General features: G+C 30.7%; 1 protein-coding gene across 1 annotated transcript; it reads right to left on the bottom strand.

Moving 5' to 3' along the window:
- Positions 1-732: 732 nt before the first annotated feature.
- LOC18604084 (uncharacterized) lies at positions 733-3,089 on the bottom strand. Its single transcript, XM_007036415.3, has 4 exons — positions 2,256-3,089; positions 1,599-1,670; positions 1,111-1,323; positions 733-1,005 (listed from the first exon to the last, which is right to left on the bottom strand). Exons 1-4 carry the CDS (start codon positions 2,992-2,994, stop codon positions 920-922), a joined length of 1,110 nt encoding a protein of 369 aa, XP_007036477.3. The 5' UTR covers positions 2,995-3,089; the 3' UTR covers positions 733-919.
- Positions 3,090-16,504: the final 13,415 nt, after the last annotated feature.

Genomic DNA, 16,504 nt, shown 5'->3' with positions numbered 1-16,504 from the left:
GATTCTCCTTTCTTCTGTTCTTAATTTGTCTCATCCAGAAAATAAACTAAGACTTAATATGTTTTTGTCATGAAGTTCCCTCAACACACATCAAAATGCCGGCAACGAAGGTAGATTTGGGGAATGTATATAATAAGCTGATGAAATACTATTTTAAAGGGAAAGAAAATTTTATTCACATTGAAAAATATTTTTCATCAATTTTATTTTGTTTTTATATTTGGAGAAAGAAGATTCGAACTTTACTTTTTTTAAAATGAGATCATATATCAATAAATGAATCAAATACTCGGGTGTAATTTTATTTTATTTTTTAGCTACCTTAACTTCTATGTAAGTAAATAATTTCTTACATGGCAGCGAAAATGAGTCCTCAATTTTTCGTAATTATAGCAAAATGGAAAAATAAATTAAATTCATAACGACATCACTTTTCTTTTCTAAGCGCGTAGAATGCCTTAACCAACTAGATCTTATCTCATTGGCGAAGAGAGATTTTACAATTTTGAAGAGATTTCAAATTTAAGTAGCACAATGTGTGGATATGGTTTGCATTTATGTTAAATTTATTTAAATATCTTATTTGTTAGTTTTTTCATTGATTTCTTATGCATATACGTGGAGAATTGTTTCATTATGGTTAATTGTAAATTTTACTTGTTTATATATGTAATATTATTTAAAACATACACAAATCTCATAAATCCTGAAATTAATATGTGCAAATCATAATTTTATAAGGATTCATTAACATAAAATTTCATTGAGAAAGCAAGTACAACGGGACATAATTGTTGAAATTTTGTTTTTCTCGATAGAAATTAAATTGGGAGCATTTGACTCGAAAATATAGGCAATCCAAACACAAAACACTTGAACAAACAAATCAAAACCATTGGGGAAAATCAATTGCTCATCATCAAGCCATCATTCTTTGGTTCATTGGTGCCATCATGACCGGCGCCGGCTGCATGTTCTGGTTCCTTGCCAAGTTTCCTTGCCATCCTACAAAAACAAATACCCCCAAACATGTTTAATAACCCATTTAACATTGTTTCTCCAATGCAATTTTTCTTCTGTACATGGTAATGTTGATCATGTGTTGTTTACCTATAGAAGGATCCCAGCCTCTATGTTGAAGCTCCCTGTACTCTTGGCAAAGAGCACACCATTCACAAAGGAAGTGAGTAACCCAGTCCGGGCCTGGAGCCTCCGGGAGCCCGAACTTGTTTCTTAGTTTGGTCCGGTAGGTGCATGACAATAGGCATGGCATTCCAATTAAGAAGGCGATCGCACCATAGAGCAGTCCACTGGTTCCACAAGCTGTTCCAACACCATGCATGAAAATTAAATTTCCTTCCCTTTTTAAAACACTATATATATATTGACATCTCAAAACGATATGTACTCCTTTTTTGAACACTTAATATTCTCACTTGTATTTTATCATATCAATTTTTCATAATTCTTTTATTTTATTTATTATTAAAAGCCATTGAACATTTGGATGTTATAAAAAAACTTCAAAATTCTAAAAAGGAATCAGAAATATATTAATGGATGCATGGGAAAGAATGCTAAAAGACTTCTTTACTTACTTGTGTGGCCATCATCCACAATTTCAGCGATCTGGCCGAATGTCAAGCATGGGAAAAAGGCTGTCACTAGAGCTGAAAGCAGTAACAATAAATAAAAATTAGTCGAATCCTCAGTGATGCATCTATACAAATTATTTTTAATAAAAAAATTATTTATATATATATATACACATATTTTTATTTTTATAATTTTTTTATTTTATTTGATTTTAATATAATTTTACCAACTTGTACAGTATTTGCCGTTATATTGTTATTTCTAGATTTATTTTTCTTACTTGACAATTGACATGACAAATATTCATTAGATAATTAAAAGATTCGATTTATAAATATCAATTTATTTATAAATATAATGTTTAAAATTGAATTAATAACTTTTACTGCTTCAAATGAGACAAATAATCTCATTGTGACTCGGTAGCCAACTCTTGGCTCATTCAGTAAATTCCTTTCTTTATAACTTTCATAAGTAAAAAAAAAAAAAAAAGAGTGTGAGACAAATATACTACAGTATCAAATGTTTGTGGCCTGTTAATATGAAAACAAAAGCAGAGTGCAAGGAGTCAACGACCCCACGACGTGTGTAGTTTTTCTTTGTCTGTGCATGCACCCATGTACAGAACATAGTGAAACGTGAAAAAGGAGGAGCTTTACCATTCATTGGATCATCCATGAAATCGAAAAGGCCACTTCTCCAACCGTCTCCAGCAACTGGGATTCCGGCTACAGCAGCAGGTTGACCACCGGGCTTATGTGGTGATGCAAGGGGCATACCCGTACCCTGTTGAGGCAGGTAAGCAGGTTGAGGAAATGCTTGTGGTGAAGCGTTTGGAGCGTAGACGGTCTGAGGTTGCATCACCCCTGGGCTTACATTTGAGTACATCTGATTGGTTGGCTGGCTCTTGAGCGGGTACTGCACTGGCTGTGGTGGATATGCTGCAGGCTGGTTCGGGTTCGGCCTATTTTGATACATTGGATTGTTTTGCAAGTTTTGGGGTGGGTATTGTGCCGGCTGGGGCGGAGGATAGGCTTGGTTAGGCTGCGGTGGAGGGTATTGTGTCGGCTGCTGCTGTGGGGGATATTGTGTTGGCTGCTGCTGAGCTGGTGCTGGCTGCTGCGGTGGGGGGTATTGCATTGGCTGCTGCTGAGCCGGTGGTGGCTGCTGCTGTGGCTGGAACTGATGTTCCTGGGTCTGAGGATCATTTCCAACTGTGCCCATCTGCTGAGCCTGGTACTGCTGCCCCTGTTGATTGTTCTGATAAGTTGCCGCTAAATATTGATCAGGAATCGGTGCAGCTTCCTGGTTCGGCTCATATTCCTGAGGCTGTAGCTCGTATTCCGTTTGAATCTGTTGAGACTCGTACGCAGAATGGTCTGCATCAGGGTTTCCCATACCTTCTCACCGCTCTTCTTTCAACCCAAAACTAGGTAGCACAAGAAGGTAGTTCACAACTCGTTACAACAAAGCTAGCTTCTTTATAAGGAGAAAAAAAAAGAGTCAACTCTGCATAAGCTAAAATAGAAACATTCAAAGGATGATGAAGCAAAGCATGAAGGATATTTCCTAGAAAATGAAATGATAGAAAATTGTGTAGTATAAATTTAGCAACTTGTCAGAATATACAATCATGAAGAGAGAAGGGGGAGTGGGCTGTGAAGAATTATTTGACATGGGGAGAGAGTTGATTTCGGTGAGCACCATTTTTTCTCAAACTATACAAAGTCTACGGCGACGTGAGAGATGGGGTTGGAGTGGAATGATTGGCGGGTTTACTTTGGCTATACGTTGGGTGAAAGACGTAGACTTGTGATCCCCAAGCAAAATTGCAGGCAATGGGAAGCCATGTGCGTGTTATCGGCCTTAACGCGTCGACATAGTGGCTAATGGAATTTTGGCACCGATATAAGCCGATGACCAGAGAAAAAGATATACATATCGACACATATAGTGCAGAAAAGACTATAATTTTGCGGCCTCCTAACTTTGGTGAAAGTGGACAAATTATCTAAAAGATTAAATAAAATTCACAAAACATTGGACATATAAAAAAATGAATAATAACAGTAATGATGGTGTCATTTATATATGACTAAATGAAACCATTAAAAGAGTCTTTCTCACTCTTTGCGCACAAGAGTGGAAGAGAAAATAATTTTTCAAATTTAAATGAATTGTCTCTTTACCTTGTGTGTTTTAACTCTTCTTTTTTTTTCTATTTACCTCTTAAATTACTAATTAATATATTAAGTTTTATAATTTAACTATTGAGATATAATATGTTATTATAGGCTATTAAATTGAACTGTTAAGATATAATAGGTTATAATAAGTTTAGATTTATATTAAAATTTAATGAGTTTAGATTACTATACTGACTTTTATATTTTTTAAATTTGATATACTTAACATATTAGTTTAGAATATATTTACTAGGCTTAATTAGCAATATGCTAACTGTAAGGACTCTAATTTTATCAAACAGTTTGAGGAATAAAAAAAATATTTTGAGAGCTATTAAAAATATATAATAAATCAAATTGTATTGAAAGAAATACAATTATTTCATTCTACCAATGTGTATGTATGTCATTGTTATTTAAATTTTACAACATACATGCTATAACTTATTGGTTATTTTGAATAAAAAATGATATATTGATGAAATTTTAAACAATAGTGCAACACTGCAACTTATATTTAAAAATTACATAATAATTTATTTATTTTTAAAGATTAAAATCATAAAAAATAAAATCTACATAACAAAAAAAAGAAGAATATAACAAGTAGAAGATAGAATCCACATATGACATTATAAAAAAGAAAGAAAAAGAATATGATTGATGGTTTATAGAAATTTGTAAAAAAAAAAAATCTATAGAGATTTAGAATATATGAGTAAATAGAATAGAAATAAATAATAAAATAAATTAAAAGAAAAAACAAAAAATATATATTAAAATTGAGTCACGCATATGAAATTATTTAATTTGTTATTTTTTTTTGTATTGATTATTAAATAAAAAATTATTTTGGGGGTCATTAAGAAAATTTATTAAAAAAGTTAAAAAATTTATATAATATGTAAAAAAAAATTAAATTGGACCCCCCATTACATAAGGAGGCTCCGCCTCTGAACAATTGTAAAGAAATTGACCCGTAATTACACACAAAGAGATTATGTGTGTGAGAAAAGGAGGTGAGAAAGAAGAGTCCTGTTGATTGGCTGGCATTGGAAATTATTGAGAAAATTTTCACTGCAATTGAGATTTTTATCACAAAAATTTTACTTTATTTGACATTGCATTTGCAAGTCAAATTCTGTGATTGCAATCTAAATGCAATTCCAATTGCAAAGTCAAAGGAAATCTTAGAGAACCATGAATTTGAAGAAAAAAAATTTAAAAATACCGAGTTAAAGTGTTATTTTAATAAAATATTATATTTAATGCATGTTTTGATTAAATTAAAAAATGAACAATAAGTTAATTACAAAATCTCAATTCTTTTACGTAAAAAAATATATAAAACTTGATAACCCCAGCAGCAATCTTCATCATAGAAAGTTTCCTTGTTCTTATTAGTTTATATTTTGGTGGATTGAGAGTCCAAAATATTGAGGGTTTAAATATTTCAACATGCAACTTCTTCCCCAATTGGGTCACGTATTATTAAATCTTATCCTGCAAATGGAATAAAACAAGCATCTAATTAATGGACATCTCATGAATTAGATTATAATTTTTCTCTTCAAATTGCAATATTTAATGTAAATATATTACCAACCGTACACTAATTCCATGTTTACTTGTCCTTGTGCCAACATTTCTAACTTTTGTCCTTGCCTTAGTGAAATTTTGAGATAGTCACGGCATCAGTTTACATCATTGACAGTTTCCAATCACCTCTTAGTTATCTATTTATAATATGGATGGTGATGAGTATTTTGCGTTATACAATTAGATTAAGTAAGATTATAATTAAGTTTGGGTAGTAAAATTACTATATTAGTAGCAAGTTGGTTAGTGATTTTAAGATATTCACTATTCGGACTAAATTATAAATATTAATATTTAGTATTAAAATTTAGTTTTATATATATTTTTTTTGTTATAGATTTTTTATAATTAATGTAATACTTACTAAAATTCATTAATTGCTCTAAATATGATTTTAAGTTTTAATTTTCATAAATAATATACATAAATTGATTTTAAATTTATTTTAATCAAATTTTTAATATATTCAGGTATTTAACAAGTAGTTTCTTGTACTATTTTTCTTATACTATTTTTCTAACAATCCTGACTCTTTATTAAATTTTAATATATTGTATATGATCATGATCTTAATCCACATGGTTGTGTCTAAAGAAATTGTACGAGTGAGGACACAGGAATAGGTTTTAACCTCTAAGCGTGGAACATGATTTTTTTTATTTTAATTTTTAAACAATTTTTTATCATATTTTAATAATTATCTAATTTTTAATCGCATGGAGTTTATCAAAATTTTATATTGAAACAACATATAATCCATATTTATAAATAATAAGTTCCAGGTAATTCGTATTAAGCTTCATGCTTGGGAGGTTTATCTTCAATTTGTATATGCTTCTGAGTATAACGAAATTTAGAAGGATGGTCAAATTTTATTTTTATAATCTTATGTTGAGAATTATGAGAAGTGGTTGGTTCAAGGTCTAAAGGTTTTTCTCTTCCATATATGGAATATGCTGATCACTAGTACTAGATTTCAAATTCTCATTCTCACCATTACATGAAGGAGTTTCCGACTCTGAAGAAACATAATAATAGCTATAGGAAGATGGATGGATTGATCAGAAAAAGAAGGGCTTTCTTTAACGGTTGATCCTCTTGCTCTAAATCTTCATCAAGAAACTAAAAGTTATATCCAAAGCCTATAAAATTCTAGCAAATAGACTCTAATAATTAACAATTGGCCAAATATGATTAGTCAAAATGACACGTGTCCAGTTTATGGTATATTGCACTAATGTGGCATGTTGACTTGACAAATAAATGATAATATAGCATGATGAAGTAACCATGTGACAATCTCATCCTCCACTATAATAAGTCAGCATGCCGTATCAACACCATATAAATATAAAAAATTAATATCATTATAACTAATTATAATTAATCAACCATTAATTATAAAAATTTATTTAGTTTAAAATAAAAATACAAGTACTTGATTGAATCTAATAAAAAAAATAAAGATTTATTTAAATTTTTTTAAATAATTCAAGAATGTACTTTTTAAAATATTATGTTATATTTCTTATACATTTAAAAAGAATAAAAATCAAATAAAAATATTAACTAAACGTAACCTAAATATGCTACAAGGATATAAAGATATATTCAAAGACCATATGTAATAAATTTGTTGCTACCTCCCAATTCCCAAAAGGTATGTCCCAAATAGTTAAATAGAACTTGAGTGCTTAATTAGAACCAAAGGCTATTGGTTCGATTCTTGAGATACTTCAGAAGATAAACGTTATACTTCTTAAACTTTATACAAAGATAATCCTTGTTATAGGCTCTAGATTTACTATCAAACTTGTGTGATTATTTGTACTTAATTTTTAAACTTGAGATAATTGGTTTGATTTTATACATATAAATTTTCATAAACATAACCTCAATAATGAAATTAACCACTTGGAAATTAAGAGAGAGCAGAACAGCTGGTGAAGCAGAAGATTACCTTTCTGTTTATTTGACATTGCATTTGCAAGTCAAATTCGGTGATTGCAATCTAAATGCAATTCCAATTGCAAAGTCAAAGGAAATCTTAGAGAACCATGAATTTGAAGAAAAAAAATTTTAAAATACCGAGTTAAAGTGTTATTTTAATAAAACATTATATTTAATGCATATTTTCATCAAATTAAAAAATGAATGATAAGTTAATTGCAAAATCTTACAAAATCTCAACTCTTTTACGTAAAAAATATATATAAAACTTGATAACCCCAGCAGCAATCTTCATCATAGAAAGTTTCCTTGTTCTTATTAGTTTATATTTTGGTGGATTGAGAGTCCAAAATATTGGGGGTTTAAATATTTCAACATGCAACTTCTTCCCCAATTGGGTCACGTATTATTAAATCTTATCCTGCAAATGGAATAAAACAAGCATCTAATTAATGGACATCTCATGAATTAGATTATAATTTTTCTCTTCAAATTGCAATATTGAATGTAAATATATTACCAATCGCACACTAATTCCATGTTTACTTGTCCTTGTGGTAACATTTCTAACTTTTATCCTTGCCTTAGTGAAATTTTGTGGGATAGTCACGGCATCAGTTTACATCATTGACAGTTTCCAATCACCTCTTAGTTATCTATTTATAATATGGATGGTGATGAGTACTTTGCATTATACAATTAGATTAAGTAAGATTATAATTAAGTTTGGGTAGTAAAATTAATATATTAGTAGCAAGTTGGTTAGTGATTTTAAGATATTCACTATTCGAACTAAATTATAAATATTAATATTTAGTATTAAAATTTAGTTTTATATATATTATTTTTTGTTATAGATTTTTTATAATTAATGTAATACTTACTAAAATTCATTAATTGCTCTAAATATGATTTTAAGTTTTAATTTTCATAAATAATATACATAAATTGATTTTAAATTTATTTTAATCAAATTTTTAATATATTCAGGTATTTAACAAGTAGTTTCTTATACTATTTTTCTAACAATCCTGACTCTTTATTAAATTTTAATATATTGTATATGATCATGATCTTAATCCACATGGTTGTGTCTAAAGAAATTGTACGAGTGAGGACACAGGAATAGGTTTTAACCTCTAAGCGCGGAACATGAATTTTTTTTATTTTAATTTTAAACAATTTTTTATCATATTTTAATAATTATCTAATTTTTAATTGCATGGAGTTTATCAAAATTTTATATTGATACAACATAAAATCCATTTTTATAAATAATAAGTTCCAAGTAATTCGTATTAAACTTCATGCTTGGGAGGTTTATCTTCAATTTGTATATATTTATGAGTATAACGAATTTTAGAAGGATGGTCAAATTTTATTTTTATAATCTTATGTTGGGAATTATAAAGAGTGGTTGGTTCAAGGTCTGAAGGTTTTTCTCTTCCATAAATGGAATATGCTAATCGCTAGTACTAGATTTCGAATTCTCATTCTCACCATTATACAAAGGAATTTTCGACTTTGAAGAAACACATTAATAGCTATAGCAAGATGGATGGATTGATCAGAAAAATAAGGGCTTTCTTTAAGGGTTGATCTTCTTGCTCTAAATTTTCATCCAGAAACTAAAGGTTCTATCCAAAGCTTGTACAATTCTAGCAAATAGACTCTAATAATTAATGATTGGCCAAATGTGATTAGTCAAAATGACACGTATCCATTTTATGGCACATTGCGCTAATGTGGCATATTGATTTGACAAATAAATGATAATATAGCATGATGAAGTAACCATGTGACAATCTCAGCCTCTGTTGGTCCCAATTAAATGTGTTAGAGGGGGGTGAATAGCACTTTTTGACTCTTGATAAGATGAAGAATTAATTTGAAAAGCAATGAAAATAAAAGCAGAGTAGGCAATGCGCAGGAATTTAGAGTGGTTCAGTCGAAGACCTACATCCACTACCTTGATTGTTCAACCAAGGATTTTTCAAACAATCTACTAAGAACAGTGAAATTACTAAGCTTTCACCAAGCTTTATAATGACTTTTACCAGGCTCAACCAAAACCTTTCACAATAGTTTTTCTCGGGCTCAACTATAACCTAAAGTGATTTTTCAAAGGCTCAACCACAACCTACAATAATGATTTTTCACGGGATCAACCAAAACCCATCAACTAACTTTTCAAGGCTAAGTTAGAACCTATATATTCAATCAAGCAATCCCAGCTTGAATAAATCCCTTAGAGTGCCTTACACACTCTAAGTAATTAAGAAATGAAGAAAAGATGAAGTACAATTGATTATCTAGTTGATCTAAGATGTACAAAGCTAAGCTCAAACACTTTTTCAAAGGATGGGAGTGAAATAAAAGTGTAAAGAGAAGGTTTTTGGTCTTCTAAGCTCAAAATCACTATGGATGGCTTCTTTCTCTTGTTTTTGACTATTGAAGAGGCTTTAAATACTTGCAAAATTAATCCTGGCTGTTGGAGACATAAACTAGCCGTTTCTGGCCGTTATTTTGTCCTTATGTGCTTAAATTCAAATTTTTTGACAGTGTGCTCTTAGTCGTCTAACATACGTCTTAGTCGATTAAGTCGCCTTTGTCTCTGAATCTAGTTTCTAGCAATAAGCTCTTAGTCGACTAACAATACTTCTTAGTTGATTAAGTTCTTTATGTCTTGTAATCCAGATTTCTGGCAATAAGCTCTTAGTCGACTAACCATCCTTCTTGGTCAACTAAGTCTTCTCTGTTTTGCAATCTACTCTTGAACCAGCTAACTTCATTTTTAAATTTTAGCTGACTAACTCCCATCATTATTCGACTAAGAGGCTTCTGTTTTATGACTCAATTGTAACTCTTTCTTCTTTTCTTGTTTAACCAATTAACCTATCTTGCAACTGAACAAGTATATTGACTTGCTTATAAATACCAAATATATTAATGATTTAAGCTTTCTCCTGCACACTTAGACAATATAATTAGACATCAATGAATGAGAATATTTTACTATCATCAAAAACATATAGAGTCAACATTTTCTATCTCTTATTTTTTATTATCACAAAACACTTTAAGATTAAGTATGCAATGTATATGCTCAATATGAATGCTTCAAATCTTTATGCATAATGAGGTGCTTCCCCTTAGTCAATGCATCTACTTTTCTTTACATAATATTCAACAAAACCAAAATTGAGCATCACACACATAAATTAAACATGAAGACCTATTTAACTCTATTTGATTTAGTCTTCCTTCTCTCATTTTTCTTTTTCATCATTAAACAAGATATTCAAAACTCCTCCTTAATGAATGCATCAAGATTTTCTGTTAATCTTTAAATCAAAATTTAATGAATGAGAATTATAAGCACTCATACACCTAAATCATACAAGCTTATAGATATAGTTCAATAACTTAAAGAGTCAAGCTTGTGTTCATGTAAGAACAAGTGTATGGAAGTTAAATCATTTCAAGAAATTGTCAAGGATTACTCAAATAATGCTTAAGCAAATTTGATCATTTTGTCATAATCAAAACTATAATAATTTTAAAGCTAACATCCTCCACTATAATAAGTCAGCATGCCGTATCAATACCATATAAATATAAAAAATTAATATCATTTTAACTAATGACAATTAATCAACTATTACTCATAAAAATTTATTTAGTTTAAAATAAAAATACAAGTACTTGATTGATTCTAATAAAAAAATAAAGATTTATTTAAATTTTCTTAAATAATTCAAGAATTTACTTTTAAAAATATTATGTTATATTATTTATACATTTAAAAAGAAGAAAAATGAAATAAAAATATTAACTAAATGCAACCTAAATATGCTACAAGGATGTAAAGATATATTCAAAGATCATATGTAATAAATTTGTTACTACCTCCCAATTCCCAAAAGGTATGTCCCAAATAGTTAAATAGAACTTGAGTGCTTAATTAGAACCAAAGGCTATTGGTTCGATTCTTGAGATACTTCAGAAGATAAACGTTATACTTCTTAAACTTTATACAAAGGTAATCCTTGTTATGGGCTCTAGATTTACGATCAAACTTGTGTGATTATTTGTACTTAATTTTTAAACTTGAGATAATTGGTTTGAATTTATACATATAAATTTTCATAAGCATAACCTCAATAATGAAATTAACCACTTGGAAATTAAGAGAGAGGAGAACAGCTGGTGAAGCAGAAGATTACCTTTCTCTTGGCAGGCTTTGCATGAGGTATGAAGGAATTATTAGCCTTTGGCAATGTGGTTGGTTCAGTTTTGATGTTTCCGGATCCCTTTAATTATTATTTTTTTTACAATTAATGATGTAATTTGAATGTTGAAAACAAAAATAATGATGTAATTTGAAGGTTAAAAAAAAAAAAACTGTAAACAAATAAAGGATACTTACAGGATATTAGTGACCTACCGGAACTAATCAACCTTTGGGCACAGCTCTGTTCCTCAATCCTTCTTCGAATTCCTCTTTGTCCTGAAAACAAGGAAAAAAGAAAAAAATCATTGGATAGAACTTGATGAACAAAGGCAATGACCAAATCGTTTCATTTATCATCAGGCAAAATCACCTATTCTCTGTTGATCCCATAAATAAAACATAATTATACTAGTAGAAAATTAATGAAGAGATGGACGTACCCTTTTGTTGCTAGTCTTTTTCATGATTGTAACATCTTCAGGATGAATATCAGATTCAAGCCTGGGAGGCTTATCTTCAATTTGTATATGTTTCTGAGCGTAACGAATTCCAGAAGAAGGGCTAAAATTTATTTTTATAACCTTGTGATGGGGATTACAAGGAGTGGTTGGTTCAAGGTTTGGAGGTTCAACTTTGATTACGGAAGAATATTTCTCTTCAATATACAAGACACGCTGATCAGTACCAAGCTTCGAATCCTCATTCTTATTCTCAACATTACATGAAGGAGTTTCCAACTGTGAAGAAATTAAACACGTTAATCAGATATAGGAGGAGGGATAGATTGATCAGAAAGAGAAGGGTTTTTTCTTTAAGGGCTGATCTTCTTGCTCTAAATCTCCATCTTGTTACTACAGGTTCTATCCAAAGCCTCGACAATTCTAGCAAGATATTGGCGACTTCTATCTCACCATCAGCGGCATCTATATTGTTAGACAAGCCTGGATTGTTCATCATTATGGTTTTTAATGTTCCTTTGTTTTTCTTTTAGAAGAAGAGTTTTGGCAGATAATTGACTGAAGTTGGAGATAAATAAGAGAGGTGTTCTAAATTTAAAAAGAGTAAAAGGAATAATTTCACTTTATAAGAAGGGATGCTATTTCTCTTTAATAGGGAAATTAACATAAGTTTTTATAGATAAAATAAAAAAAATAAAATTATGTTAGTAACATATTTTCATTTCTCTACTTAAAAGATAGTTTAATTTACACTTAGGATTATGCAAAGGCGGAATTACTTGCCTTAGCCCATAAGCTAGTTCAATTAACGGGTGGGCGTAGACTAAATATCAAAACTTGTCAAATTTTTGAGTTGGCATGGGTTTGTTTGATTTCTTAAAGCATGACCCAACATTTTTTTTTTGCGAAAATTAAGGTTTGATCTTTTTTTTTTTTGCGAAAATTAAGGTTTGATCATTTTTTTAAAAAAAAATAAAGTGTTCTTTTAATCTCAATAATTGATCAGGTTTGGTCTACATAAGATGTTAGTAATTTATTTTTGTAAAAATAAAAAAGAAAATGTTAAATAATGACCAATGATAATCGTCATATATGGAAACTAAAAGTTTCTTATTTAAATTTTTGAACAAGTGTTTATTATCATTTACTGATTATTTCTCTCAATTTAAAATGTTTTCCCCTTTAAATTGGTTTCATATCTTGGATCTTAACACTCTTAAGAAAATTGACAAAAAAAAAAAAATACAAAATATTGAACCATTTGCAGATTATCAAGCAAACATTGTTTGGTTTATTGGGGGCATCATGGCAAGGTGTTGCTGCTGTTGAATGCTCTGCCTCTTTGCTAAGTTTCCATGCCATCCTGGGAACACAAAATAACCCAAAGGTTAAACCATGGTCGACAAAGAAATCTATTGATAAATGTATGTGAATATTGTAAAATTTCAAGAGAACAATCTACAGGAAAGATAGCAAGAAAATATTTGAAACTTGAAGAAAGCATTTTTTTCGAACTGCAAAATTTGAGGCTTGGATTTCGATTGTTTGAGATGGGAGACGACTATCTCTGACTTTGTTGCAATATATCAAATATCATATGTACCACAAGAAAGTTGGATAATAATTTGATGAAATGATTTTGGTATTGGGAAATAGATTAAGTAGTGTCAAAGGGAACCAACATTAATATAAGTTTTTTATCTGGTATGGCTGATATGAGGGGGCTGGTTTGAGCTTTGAGCTAGTGCAGGTTTCAAGAGCCGCAGGCTTTATGTGTATGTTGGTATGTGGCTGTTTCCAAGAAGTACAGAGGATGGTGACATCTCGACTGGAAGTGAAAGAGTGCCATTATGGAGGTTTGGTTTCTGATTTTCAGGATTGATTATCACGACCCGAAACTCCCATCGAACTTGTGACAACCGCAGCGGTGCCCTGATGGGCACTCATCTCTCGTAATGTCAACCGGAACCCCGCAAGGTTTAATATTAGTTTCTCATTTCCCCCAGTGAGTAACCGTTGCCAAATGTTATGTTTTAAAGGATTTTGAGCTATTTCCAACTTAAAACTGATAAAATAAAAATTTTTGTCTCACAGGGGTATTTTAGTCATTTTTCACTGAAAATTTCGAATTCAGTTAAAAATGTAGTAAGCAAGTACAAATTTCATAATTCATAATAAAAATTAAGTTTAAGCGTCTAAAACTTTTATTTAAAATAAAATTGTAATTATTTGGATATAGTAAGAAGTTAAAACAAAATATTCAATAAAATATTTTATTTTCTTATAACAGTAATTTTGGAGTTATGCGTAAATACTTTTTGTAACATAAAAGCAAAATAATTTCATTCATACTGTGACACAGTAAACCAATGCATTTAAATTAAATTAATTTAATTTACAATATCAAGCGAGCCCACGAATGACTAGAAGTGAGGAAAACGGTGAACCTACAGTTCGGAGGACGCAAGTCCAATGGAAGCCCTCGATGGAATCAGCTATCTACAGCCTACTCTGAGTTTGAAATGGGTGGAAAGGAGGGTGGTGAGATTATAAAATCCTAGTGAGTAAACAAACATCATTTAAATCAACTAAAGGCGAGTAAAATGAGACAATTAAAACATCCCATCATTTTTAAGTATTTCACAATTTGAAAATTTATCCCAACCCATGCAAACGGTTGTATTTCATTTAATTTCTCATTAAGGCTTATGACTTCCATAAACATTTGGCTCATGCCATCAAATAGTACTCGATGACGCCTTGATCAGAGGCGTATACTCGAGCCCGCCAAGGCTGTTAAAATTTCGTATATACGTAAAACATATTTTTAGTTTGAGAAAAACACAGCCGTTCCTTGGCGTTAGCGAAGTTCATTATCACGAGGTGGTTCGGCGAGACGTGAACTCTATCCATACCTCAAGAGATACCCTACGAGCCTCTCCGACCGAGGTACATATATATATCCGGATTCTGTGCCCCTCTAATAGGCTGATCCACATAATCCGCCCACTACAGCAAGCTAAAACCCACCATATAATAAAATTCAATAACATGATATGGCAACTATTGTAATTCACAACCTTTCAATATTAAATACATATTTCATACATTACAACACAAATATCAATTCAACCATTCATGCAAATATTGTCATAAGCCACTCGATTTCAAATCATAAATTTACAATATAACAAGTGGTCTCCAATTACTCTATTTTTCAAAATCATTATTTGATTTCAAGACAATTTATAAAATCTTTTCATGTAAATACATTTTGTTTGTAAAACACAAAGATTTACCATTTAAACTCATTTTCATAAAATTTCACCAAAACCGAATAAAAATATACTTTAGATAATAAAAATGATGGTAAGGTTACTCACCTCACAATAGTGGGATTTCTACATCGTTATTGCTTCATATATGCGTACAATTACTCCTAATTGACAATCATATACTTTGCTCGACACGCTTCCACATTAACTTTCCTAGCACAATTTAAATCCACTATATTTAGTGCATTAATTCCACTTCCCTTCCTCTCATTCTATTATAAATCCACTCACCTAATTCATATCTTAATATAATTTTACTATGATTAATTGTATCCTTCGTTCACGTAATTCTTTAGATTATTAACACCAATAACTTATTTACGGTATTAAGTACCTATTTCAACCTTCTAAGCAACTTAAATTTACTTCATATCACAAACTAACCAATGCATAATTAAATAAACTAAGCTAGCCTCCATATAGTCCAATTTCAAAATAAATCATGGTGAAGAGTAAAGAAATTTTACCTAATTAAACTAGGTTGGCCCAAATCTCCACCTTCCTTTTCTTTTGGATTTTTCTCCCTTTGGTGTTTTTGGACTCTTATTTGTGGACTTCTCCCATTTCTTTTTAATTGGGCCATGTCCATTCTTCCTTTATTGGACCATGTCCATTTTTCCTTTATTGGACCATGTCCATTTTTCTTGCTTGTTATTTTCTTTTCCTTTATTTTATTTTCTTTCTTTCTTTCTCTTCCTTCTCTCTCCAGTCGACCAACAGCTTCTTGCTTGTCTTTCTTTCTCCTTTCTCACATACAAGAGCTGTCCCCATTTCTTCCTCTCTCTTGCTCTCATCGTCGGTCACAATTTATTGTCTTTCAATCCAAAAAATTTTAGCAGCTAAAGCTGCTCATTTTTGCTTCATAATCAGCAGCTATGTTGCTCTGTTTTTTCTCAAAAATTCAGTAGCTAAGTTGCACTTTTCCCTCCAAGAATTGGCAGCCAAAACAACAACAATTAACCACCAAAACAGCACCTCAAAATCTTCAAATTCTACTACAAAAATTTGCACTTTTTGGCTTCCAAAATCAGCAGAAAAATGGCACTTTTCAGCCTCCAAAACCAGCCCTTAAATGGCTCTCTTTTCCTTCTTGAATGGTAGCAAAAATAGCCCATCAACTCAGCTCTATTTTCCTTTTATTTTTCT

Source organism: Theobroma cacao, chromosome 3 (assembly GCF_053813885.1).
Source record: "Theobroma cacao isolate CCN51 chromosome 3, ASM5381388v1, whole genome shotgun sequence".
NCBI lineage: Eukaryota > Viridiplantae > Streptophyta > Magnoliopsida > Malvales > Malvaceae > Theobroma > Theobroma cacao.
This window is presented reverse-complemented; position numbering and strand designations above follow the sequence as displayed.